Below are 11696 nucleotides of genomic sequence, written 5' to 3' on the forward strand. Positions count from 1 at the left end.
TAAAAATGCAGAGATTTGCCTACATTTGTATACTAAACATTTCTTTGGAATATTTATAGTGTTACTTCATTTCTTTTGATAAATCATTTATTTGTAATTTTGTTCTTTTTGCCACAGCATATTCTTGGAAATTGTCAACATAAATTGTAAAACTATTTTTCTTCTAGAAAAACATTCTGGCTCAGCTGGTGTTGCTCAGGAGTTGAGCATGGGCCTATGAGTCAGGGCAGATGCCTGGGTTTCCACTGGATCCCTAGTAGGGGACGTGCAGGAGGCAGCTGATCAGTGATTCTCATCATTGATGTTTCTGTCTCCTTCTTTCTCTCTGAAATCAATAAACAAATTAAAAAAAAAAAAAAAAAAGACGACTCTGTCCCTATCCGGTTTGGCTCCTTGGATAAAGCGAAGGCCTGCGGACTGCATGGTCCCAGGTTCGATTTTGGTTATAGGCCGGATGGGAGGGAACTAAAAAAAAATAAACATTAACTGTAATACATATTTTAGTGTTGGTTTCCCAAAGCTCTTTTTTCCTCTTGAGTTTAGATGGCAGCTAGAGGAACCACACATTAAACCATATGCCCAGGTTACTGGCTCCATCCCCAGTAGGGGGTATGCAGGAGGCCATTCAATCAATGATTCTATCTCACCATTGATGTTTCTATCTCCCTCTTCCTCTCTGAAATCAATAAAAACACTTTTTAAAAAAACTTGTTTCTATCATTAAGAAAAAAAGCATTCTGTAAAACAGTGGTTCTCAACCTTGGCTGCACATTAGAATCACCTGGGAATCTTGTTAAAATCCTGATTTCTGGGCCTCATCCTCCAGAAATTCTGTTTCTTTGTTATGGGGTGGGGCCACAACGTTAGTAACATTTTTCAACTCTGAAGGTGTATTACTGTATTATTAACTTTGATATGAGAAGTGCTTTTCTCTTTGCATAAGTGTATTTCTTAAAATTGTGTCAGCCTGCCCTAGCTGGTGTGACTTAGTTGCTGTAAAATGTCTTCCTGACCCCAAAATACAGCATTAAATGAATCAGATGCACACTATATTAGTGATTCCCAAATGAGCAGATTATCAGTATCATCTGAAAAACTGCATTTTTCCTGGGATTCGATTATCCTGTGTGTTCCCTCTTAAACGCCAACTCAGAGAAATAATTGGATGAATAACTGGATTAAACTCTGTACTGAAATTAGAAACTGGCTTTCGGGGGCGGAAAGGGTCCTAGATCACTCACGGCTAACGATCAAAATAACCCCAACATGACAAACCCTCGTCTGCAAAACGAGGCGATGGGAAACACATGTGTTCCCGGAGGGACGAGGGAGGAGGGTCCCGCCCGCTCGCCCCGCCTCCGTGACGCCACATAAAGGGCCCGCCCCCGGCTGCCCGGGACTCCGGTTGTCGCCGCGGCTCGAGCGCCCCGGAAGCTGCCCCTTCTCGGGGTCGTGATGGGCAGCAAGATGGCGTCCGCTAGCAGGGTCGTGCAGGTAAAGCGGTTCGGGCGCCTTTCCGCACCGAGGGCGGTAGGGAGGGTGCTGACTACATCTAGGTAAGGCGCTGGCGAGGAAAGGCGGTGGCGGGGACTGGACGGGGCCGCGGCCGTGAGCGGGGCCAGCGGCGGCGCCCGGGGGGAAGGGGGGGTGAGGATTAGACCCGGAGCCCGTTGGATCGGGTGGCAAACCGGGGACCGGAGTTGAGGGTTCGAGCCAGACCGCGGGAACGTCGCAGCGCAGCACGTAGGCTCGCGGCTGCTTGGCGGCCGCTGCCCTGTCCTCCGCGAGGACCTCGTTGGCCCTCCCGGGAGCCTGGGGCTCGGCGGCCGCTGTCGCCCGGCCAATCGGCGTCTGGCATAGTCGGCGACGTCCCGGCTCAGCCAATCGCAGGGAGGCGGTAGCGGCGAGGGCAAGGAAGCCAGCCCTGCCCTGACCCGGTGTCCCTTCAAGGTCTTGGGAATGGGCCAGAGCTGGCGGCGCCCTTGACCCGGACTGGGTCCCCCCACCGACTCGAATGTCTGGTTATCGGCCGGATGGAGGGGATGAAGAAAAGAAACAAGATGAACCGTAATACGTGTTTTAGTGTTGGGTTCCCAAGCTGCTTTTTCTCTTGAGGTTAGATGGCAGCTGGAGGAACCACACATTAACGCACACGTTGGCTACTAACGCCTGGTAGCTTTTCTTCCAGCTGCGGTCTCAGCTTAAATAGGAGGGGTGACATTGGCCATAAAGGGACATAACCTCCACTGGTGGTTGGTGTACACGATCTTTTTCAGCTCTGAAAGTGTATTATTGTATTATTAACTTTGATATGAGAAGTGCTTTTCTCTTTGCATAAGTGTATTTCTTAAAATTGTGTCAGTCTGCCCTAGCTGGTGTGACTTAGTTGCACCAGAAGGTTGTGGGTTGGATTGTTCCATTCCTGGTCAGGTCACAGACTGGGTTGCTGCTGGTTTGATCCCCAGTGGGGAACCCTCAGGAGGTGTAACCCATCTCAATGGTTCTCTCAAATCTATGTTTCTCTCTCTCTCTCTCTCCCCTCCCCCTTTCTAAAATCAATAAGCGTGTCCTCAGGTGAAGATTTTTTTTTAAAGTGTCAGTCTGAAAGATAATCCCAGGTCCCAGTCTTTTAGTCCCATTGCAATGAATGAGCCTGTGGCAAGCTGGCCCGGCCATGGCATAATCAGCCCCAGGGCGCCTTATGTGCCATGCCAGCTCAGCCAGGTTCAGTGACCCTGAGAGGGGGCGGTAAAGGATGGAGAAAAGACAGACAAGGGAATAAAAGCTGGGTCTGGGTGGGACGCTGCTCCCAGATGGAGAGACAGCGCCACGGACTACAAGCCGTGTCTTTATTTTATAGCCAGATTCCATGAGGCAATGTAAGGGCGTGGTCAAGATGTTTACAACATTCTCATGGGTTTCAACCCTACTCAACTACATGCACCTGAACTCTATCAAGCCCACATCACTCAGGCACGTGGGGCCACGTGTTCGGACCATAGGTTCAAGCTTACAACTATAGCTGTTGGCTATAATTGTGCTGGGAGGGCTCTGCCCTCCACTCTGGGACTTGCACGTGGCAATGAGAGGACTGTGCCCTCTCATTAGTACGAGGCTTGAGCCTGTCCAAACACTGTAGCCATTCTCCACAGAGCCTCATTTATTCATTTATTGGGTATTGAGCATTAACTAATTAAAGATTCTATTGGGATATGACAAACATCTGTCAAAGAACTCGTATCATAATATATATATCCCAGTTTTAAAATGGGGTAAAAAAATGATTCTGCACAAAAGAAGTTATCCAAATGAGCAATAAGCCTATGAAAAGATGCTCAATATCACTACTTGCCAGGAGAATACAAATGAAAACCAGGAAGTACTACTACACCCATCTAATGATTAAAATAGAAAAGACTGACAATACCAAGTGATGATGAGAATGTGAAGTACCAAAACCTTCATACATTGCTGTTAGGAATATAAAATGGTACAGCCACTTTGGGAAACTTGTCAATCTCTAATAGTTAAACACACCTACCCTTTGACCCAGCAATTCTATTCCTAGGTTTATACCCAAGAGAAATGATTGCATATACCCAAAAAGTGACTCATATAAAAATGTCTAGCCCTAACCAGTTTGGCTCAGTGGATAGAGCCTCAGCCTGTGGACTGAAAGGTCCCAGATTCGATTCCGGTCAAGGGCATGTACCTTGGTTGTGGGCACATCCCCAGTAGGGAGTGCGCAGGAGGCAGCTGGTCGATGTTTCTCTCTCATCAATGTTTCTAACTCTCTATCCCTCTCCCTTCCTCTCTGTAAAAAATCCATAAAATATGTTTAAAAAAATAAAAATGTCCATAGCTACGTTATCCATAACAACCCCCAAACCAGAAACAATCAAACGTCCATTAGCAGGATAAACAAATTGTGGTAGGTGTGTTAAAATGCAACAATATACAGTAATAGTAAAGAACTAAATACTGATACATGAAAAAAAAGATACTTTGAGGTATACAATAAGGAATGGTTTGTCTCCTAACAGAGTTGCAAAGACTTTGACTCAGATATTCATAATACAAAGCAGTACATGCTAGTATTATTCACAGTCCAGGGGGCCCCCCCAGGGGTGTTCACCTGCCGGCTTAGGCCCACTCCCCTTCTGGCAGCTCCTGCATTGAGCATCTGCCCCCTGGTGGTCAGTGCGTGTCATAGCGACCAGTTCCACTGTTCGGTTGATTTGCATATTAGGGTTTTATTATATAGGATGCATTCCTATAGCAGTGAATGAACATCTGCTTCCTTACAACCTTCCCAACAGTCTTGTGTTATCCAACTTGTATATTAAAATCTAATTGATGGCTCTAGCTAGTTTGGCTCAATGGATAGAGTGTCAGCCTGCAGAAAGGGCATGTACCTTGGTTGCAGGCTCCTCCCAATTGATGTGTTTCACATCAATGTTTCTTCTGACTTTCCCTCTCTCTTCCGCTTTCCCTAAAAATCAATGGAAAAATATCCTCGGGTGAGGATTAAAAAACAAAAAATCTAATTGATGAAAAATATTACCATGTACTTTTAACTTTGTCTTATTATACATGAGGCTAACCATCTTTTCATATGGTTAAGAGCTATTTTCATTTCTTTACTTGTGAAGACTTCTTACCCATTTTGCTATGCTTACAAGTTCTTTATATAATGGCTATTAACCTTTGGTCTGTTATGAAATTTTTTAACTAGTTGGTATTTTTAAATTTGGATTTTTTTCTTGATGTGTTAAAGATCTTTTATTTTCTTTTTAGTGCAGTCCAAATTATCAAATTTTTTCCCTTGTAGCGGGAGGGGTGATAACATAAGACTGACTGTATTACTGTTGAAGTTGTGTAATGTGTTTATCAGGGCTTATTACCCTACTCTCTCTACTTTTATGTATTTTTAGTTATTTTTTTAAATATGTTTTTATTGATTTCATAGAGAGGAAGGGAGCGGGAGACAGAGTTAGAAACATCAATGGTGAGAATTACCAATTGACTGCCTCCTGCACAGCTCCCACTAGGGATTGAGCCCACAACCCAGGCATGTGCCCTGACCAGGACTTGAACCGTGACCTCCTGGTTCATAGGTCCATGCTCAATCACTGAGCTACATCAGCCTGGCTATGTATTTTTTTTAGAAAGGGGGAACCCAAATAGTGTGGGAATTTAGCCTATAAGGGCATATTACGTTATCGTTTTAAGTATTCAAAAGCAATGTTGAAATGAATTCTTTCTCTCTGATGTACCTCAGAGGTGGGTAAAAATAGGTTTACAGTCGTGAGTATGGAAAATACAATTTAGCCCTGACCGGTTTGGCTCAGTGGATAGAGCATCGGCCTGCGGACTGAAGGGTCTCAGGTTCGATTCCAGTCAAGGGCATGTACCTTCTTTGCGGGCACATCCCCAGTGGGGGGTGTGCAGGAGGCAGCTGGTCGATGTTTCTCTCTCATTGATGTTTCTAGCTCTCTATCCCTCTCCCTTCCTCTCTGTAAAAAATCAATAAAATATTTTAAATAAAAAAAAAAAAAAAAGAAAATACAATTTATTCTTGTATGTATTTATCAGGTATTTGTATTATAACTGTAAACCTACTTTTGCTCACCCCTGTATTGTTGAGTGTGTGTCTATATCAGGGGTGGGCAAACTTTTTGACTCGAGGGCCACAATGGGTTCTTAAACTGGACCGGAGGGCCGGAACAAAAGCATGGATGGAGTGTTTGTGTGAACTAATATAAATTCAAAGTAAACATCATTACATAAAAGGGAACGGTCTTTTATTTTTTTAGTTTTATTCATTTCAAACGGGCCGGATCCGGCCCGCGGGCCGTAGTTTGCCCACGGCTGGTCTATATACTTACATGCCTATATACTTAGGCCTACCATACAGATAGTCTATTCACTCACTTGGCATATGTTTCTGGAGCACTTATTATGTTCTGTATCAGGCACCGCTGCAGAAGTGCTTAATTCTCTGACTCTGCCTTTCCAGGAGCTCAGCTCTCCTGTACATCATTGGCTCATTTATCTGTCTGCTGCACAGTATTTTTTTTTAATATATTTTATTGATTTTTTACAGAGAGGAAGGGAGATAGTTAGAAACATCGATGAGAGAGAAACATCAATCAGCTGCCTCCTGCACATCTCCCACTGGGGATGTGCCGCAACCCAGGTATATGCCCTTGACCAGAATCGAACCCGGGACCCTTCAGTCAGCAGGCTGACGCTCTATCCACTGAGCCAAACCGGTTTCGGCTGCTGCACAGTATTCTTAAGATGTTCAGGATACCATGGAAACACAAAGTAGAAATATCAGATTTTGGAATCAGGGGAAGTTTCTTAGAGCAGAGTGATATTTGAGCTGTTTTAAAAGATAAGCAGTCAGATGAAAGGGGAGGTATGGAAATGGGTGGGATTGGGCAGAGATTGAATGGGGATGGAAATGGCATGATGAATTAGGGCAATGAAAAGTATGTATTTCTATAGGTATAGGAAAAAGACTAAAAGGATTATCAAATGTTTAAACCTGTTTTATGTGGCTTTGGGGATTATAGTTTTCCTCTTAGCGCTTTTCTGCATTTTTTCCAAATTTTTTACACAAAACACGTTACTTTTTTACTCAGAAAAAGTATCTTTTTAATTACCTAATTTTCAATATGCTTTTTGTCCTATTCTAAACTGCTAGATAGTAACAGAGTAGGGGAACAACACTCAATACAAGTCAGGAAACTTCCAATTCTTACCAATCAACAGGGTGATATATAAGTCACACAACATAAAATCAATGTCATCTTTTTCATAGGGTTGTCTTTGAGGTCAGTTGGGAGTACAGTAAAATGTCTTGTGATGTATAAAGTACAAAGTTATTATGAATAGCAGATAAGATAAACAAGTTAATAATTCATAGACCAGCTTTCCTGGTTGGGGAATAGTAAAATAGTAAAATTTAAAATTGCTGTCAAATACTAAGGTATTTTATTTTAATGAAGGTATCTATGTGGTTCAGTAGATTTTCTTATATATATATATATATTTAATGAGTTTATTTTAGTGTTTCATCTTTTTTATGCATTTTTTTTCCTTTAGGTAGTCAAGCCACATACTCCATTAATAAGGTTCCCTAACAGAAGAGACAATCCTAAACTAGATGGTAAGTTGTACTTTAGATTTTTAAAATTTTCATTTATTGACTTCAAAGGGAGGATGGGGGAGGGGGAGAGAGGAGGAGGAAAAAAAACATTGATTCTGTTGTTCCACTTATTTATGTATTCATTGGTTGATTCTTGTATGGGCCCTGACTGGGATCGACCTTTAGCACTCTAACCAACTGAGCTACCTGACCAAGGCATTTATTTTTGCAAAGGTGTACATGTATACTTATACATGAATATCCTATTATAGGCAATATTTTTCATTTTAAAATTAGGTAGATTCGGTAACTTAGATGAAAATGGTACATAACCCCCTGGCTGGTTTTGCTCAGTGGATATAGCATCAGCCTGCAGACTGAAGGGTCCCAGGTTTGATTCTGGTTAAGGGCATATGCCCAGGTTGTGGGCTCCCAAGTAGGGGGCATGCAGGAGACAGCTAATCAATGATTCTCTCATCATTGATATTTCTCTCTCTCCCTCTCCTTTCCTCTCTGAAATCAGTAAAAATATATTTAAAAAAAAAAGTGGTATGTACCTTAGGTTGCATGCAAGTAGAAATTAACTTATTCCATTTAAAAAGGTAATGACTCAATAGAAGTCTCTGAATTTTTAATGATATTGAGTTTATACAGGGGAATTTTTGTTCTACCTTTTTTTTCCTTCTATCCTTTAATCTCCCACACTTACACTTGCATATATTGTGAGGAATAATAACCATTTCCATATTTCTCTCCCAGCTAACCTTTTCTTTCATTGACTCATTTATCCATTCAATCAGTAAATGTTTCTTTGATTGCTATAAACCTTAGTAATCATAACATAACTAAAGATTCTGAACAAGTCCTGTTTTTTTCTGACCCCTCCTTTTTACCCGATCCTCTGTCTCTGTCTTTATTATAAGCTATTTGATCCTTAATTCAGGGAGGATTTTAACAAATTTTACACAGGTGTTTTTAACTTACTGTAACTCTTTTTTAAAAAAAATATATTTTATTGATTTTTCACAGAGAGGAAGGGAGAGGGATAGAGAGTTAGAAACATCAGTGAGAGAGAAACATCGATCAGCTGCCTCCTGCACACCCCCAACTGGTGATGTGACCGCAACCAAGGCACATGCCCTTGACCAGAATCGAACCTGGGACCTTTCAGTCTGCAGGCTGACGCTCTATCCACTGAGCCAAACCAGTTAGGGCTATTGTAACTCTTGAATTAAGATATAGGTAATGAAAAGTATTGAGAAAACTAATCTCATCTATAGTTACCAAAATTCTTTTTCCCCATTGTAAGATATTACCTGTAAATTCCACCATATGACAAAACTTAAGTAATGTAGGTTATCTATATGGTTTGAATTCCACTACCTAGAAATTTCATTATTTTATAAATTTGTTCAATTTAGTAACTCACTCATTTAATATTACCTCCTTTTTTAAGAACTTTATGAAATTATATATAGCTACCCAACTAAGTTACTCTAATACCTCTCAGAATTATAATACTTATTTCAAGAATGACTAGATTATTCAATAATGGAGAACACAACATAGTATTTTAAGACACCTGAACAATTTCTCTAATTACATTTTTTAAATTTCAGTATCAGAAGCTGTGAGATCAACAGGAGTACCATCTCACTCTTCTTCAATTTCACAGCATTCTAAGGGAAGTAAATCGTCAGATTGGCTGATGCATCAGGGTCCACCAGACACTGCAGAAATAATAAAAACATTACCTCAGAAATACAGAAGGAAACCTGTGTCTCAAGAAGAAGTCGAATATATCCAAGTATGTTGTTGGTCTTTATCACAATATTATGCAAAACACCTTAACGTTTTTGGCTTTTGGAATTTCATATGCTGATTTACATGCCTTTCCCATTGTCTTGTCATGGTGTGTCCATAATTAAGATACAGATGGTCTGATAGGCCAGGACTAAGAAATAAACCATGTCCAAACCCTCAGTTTACATGCATGAAGAAATATATGTGCAGAAGTATGATGTGTAGAAGCAGTCAACATAAGCACATTAGAAAAAAGCTCATTAGGGTTCTCAATTTTTTAGATTGTAAAGAGCTTCTGAGACCCCGAAATTTGAGGACCACTGATCTGGATCAACCTGAATCCCTTCCAGATCTGAAATTATTTATAACATTTCTATGAGTGCCATAAAGCAATGAGAAAACCTGAAATTGTTTTAAAAAACTAAAGATCATTTACTTAAAATAGTGTAAATTTGTATAGTGGCCATGAAAACATTTTTTCTGTAAATTTGACACCTAATCTTGTTTTATTTTTTCTTTTTCAGCGTGGAGGTCCTGAATAATCACTGACACTATGGCTGCTGTTTGTTATCAAACAAAAGAATAATCTTTACAATAAAGGACTTCCAAAATTACTAATGAGAAATTATACATTAAACAACTTTAACAAATATTCTGTAAAAAAAGAAAGAAAGAAATATAGAAAACTTAGATAGACACTGTATTTCTTAATTTATGTATCTTGGCAGCTTTTCCACAAGCTTACCTAATTGTTTATTTACTTTATACTTATTAAAGTACACATTTAAAAATGTTAGTCTATTAATTTACTCTTATTATCAAGTATTACCAGTGTTTAACTATTAAAAGCACACAATGTCTAATAAACCATCATAGATTTCCCATAATTTCACTTTTCTTTTGGTTTCTGTTTAGACATTAGTTTATCAGGCAGAATTGCTTTTTGGAAGTGATTTTCCTGAAATTGGATGAGGATAGGTGAAATAATGACTCCATTATTTGTTAATTCTCTTAGCATTTTTTTTATTCACAAAGTTACTGGAGTATAACCGGCTTAGTAAGCACATCCTACACTAAATAAAAATAGAGCCAAGGTATATCCAGTGACCTTTGGGTATTAAGACTAGGGAGTTAGCACAAAAGATTAATAGTAAGCTATTTTCAGAAAGAAAGAAAAAGCCAGTATAAAATCAGAGATCAAAATATAGCAGAGGTATAATGTTTGAGTAAAAATTGCTAATTCTTATTTTTTATGGGGTGTTAAGAAAATCTTGTTCTTTGGTTCACTGTTTGGATTGTGATAATGTATGCAATTGTGCTAATCATTAACTTTCTCAAACTTAATGTCTGAAAGCTTCATTAAGTCAACGTAAATATTTACTTTGTTAAGCAATTTATGAGACTTTAAAGGGTCTTCCTGTGCCAAGGATATATTATTGTGAAAGTAAAGCCTCACAAAGCTAAATAAATTCTCTTCCGTACCGTTAATGATTTCTAGAATATGCTTTCAAGAAGTCATCTCTAATAGAAAAGGTAGCTTGTAAGCAATAGATGAGTAGAATTGTTGAGTATTGCCCAGTTGCCTATGGGTTCATCTGCTTTTGTTGTTGTTGTTGTTGTTGTACTTACTATTCTAGAGTTGATCTGCTTCTCTTGCAAATTCTGTGTTGTGGTCTAGTGAAAATGTTGCCCAACTCAAATTTGAGGCTGGGGTTTGGTGCTAACAATACACTACTTTGGTGACTCAAAAAATACAAAATTCATGGTTTTTTGGTGTGTTATTTACATTTATTTGGAAGATTTTTCTTTAAAACTACCACTGTTTTTCCACACCCCCCCCCAACCTTTTTTTTAATATATTTTATTGACTTTTTTTTTTTACAGAGAGGAAGGGAGAGGGATAGAGAGTTAGAAACATCGATGAGAGAGAAACATCGATCACCTGCCTCCTGCACACCTCCCACTGGGGATGTGCTCGTAACCAAGGTACATGCCCTTGACCAGAATTGAACCTGGGACCCCTGAGTCCGCAGGCTGACACTTTATCCACTGAGCCAAACCGGTTAGGGCCTTAACTTTTTTTTTTTTCCCAGTGAAAGGAAGCCCAGGGCAAATTTTTTTACTTTCAGAAACAGTGGGTTCAGGTAATAGAGTGGCTTGAGTAATACTGTGGGCCTAATACTGGATCTGTCTGAGGGCCACCTTTAGGTTTTCCTTTCCAGTACTATCTATTACTTTGTAACAAGTCACCCCAAAACTTAGTGGCTAAAAGCAACAATAATCACTTAATAGCTTATGTTCTCTCTGGGTCAGGAATTCCTGAGCAGGTTGGCTGGGCAGTTCTGCCCAGTCAGTGTCACTCATGAGGGTGCAAGCTGAATGAAGCTGGCTGTTGACAGGACTCAGTTCCTCTCTACAAGGCTGCCTGAGCAAACTCATGGCATGTTGGCTGACTTCCCACACAGTAAATCATCCAAGCATACAGACAGAAGTATTAATGCCTTTTATGACCTAAATTCAGAAGTTACATTTTCTGCCATATTCTGCTGGTCACACATAACAGCCTGTTTCATTGTGGGAGGAATCTACTCAGTTCATTAATATTAGAAGGCAAGAATCATTGGGGCCATCTTGGAAGACGGCTACTACCAATGTGTGAAAGTGCATTTATGCCGTAGCACACTCAAGCCTCACGGGGCTACCATCAAATTTAGCTCACTACTTAGCTTATTTTTAC

The 11696-nt window shown here is 40.2% G+C and overlaps 1 protein-coding gene across 1 annotated transcript; it reads left to right on the forward strand.

Annotated features, from left to right (window-relative positions):
• Window positions 1-1399: 1399 nt before the first annotated feature.
• Window positions 1400-10441, forward strand: KGD4 (alpha-ketoglutarate dehydrogenase subunit 4). Its single transcript, XM_081090339.1, has 4 exons — window positions 1400-1494; window positions 7114-7177; window positions 8776-8963; window positions 9484-10441. Exons 1-4 carry the CDS (start codon window positions 1456-1458, stop codon window positions 9499-9501), a joined length of 309 nt encoding a protein of 102 aa, XP_080946465.1. The 5' UTR covers window positions 1400-1455; the 3' UTR covers window positions 9502-10441.
• Window positions 10442-11696: the final 1255 nt, after the last annotated feature.

The sequence above is a fragment of the Myotis nattereri genome (genome assembly GCF_964212035.1).
Source record: "Myotis nattereri genome assembly, chromosome: 4".
Taxonomy (NCBI): Eukaryota; Metazoa; Chordata; class Mammalia; order Chiroptera; family Vespertilionidae; genus Myotis; species Myotis nattereri.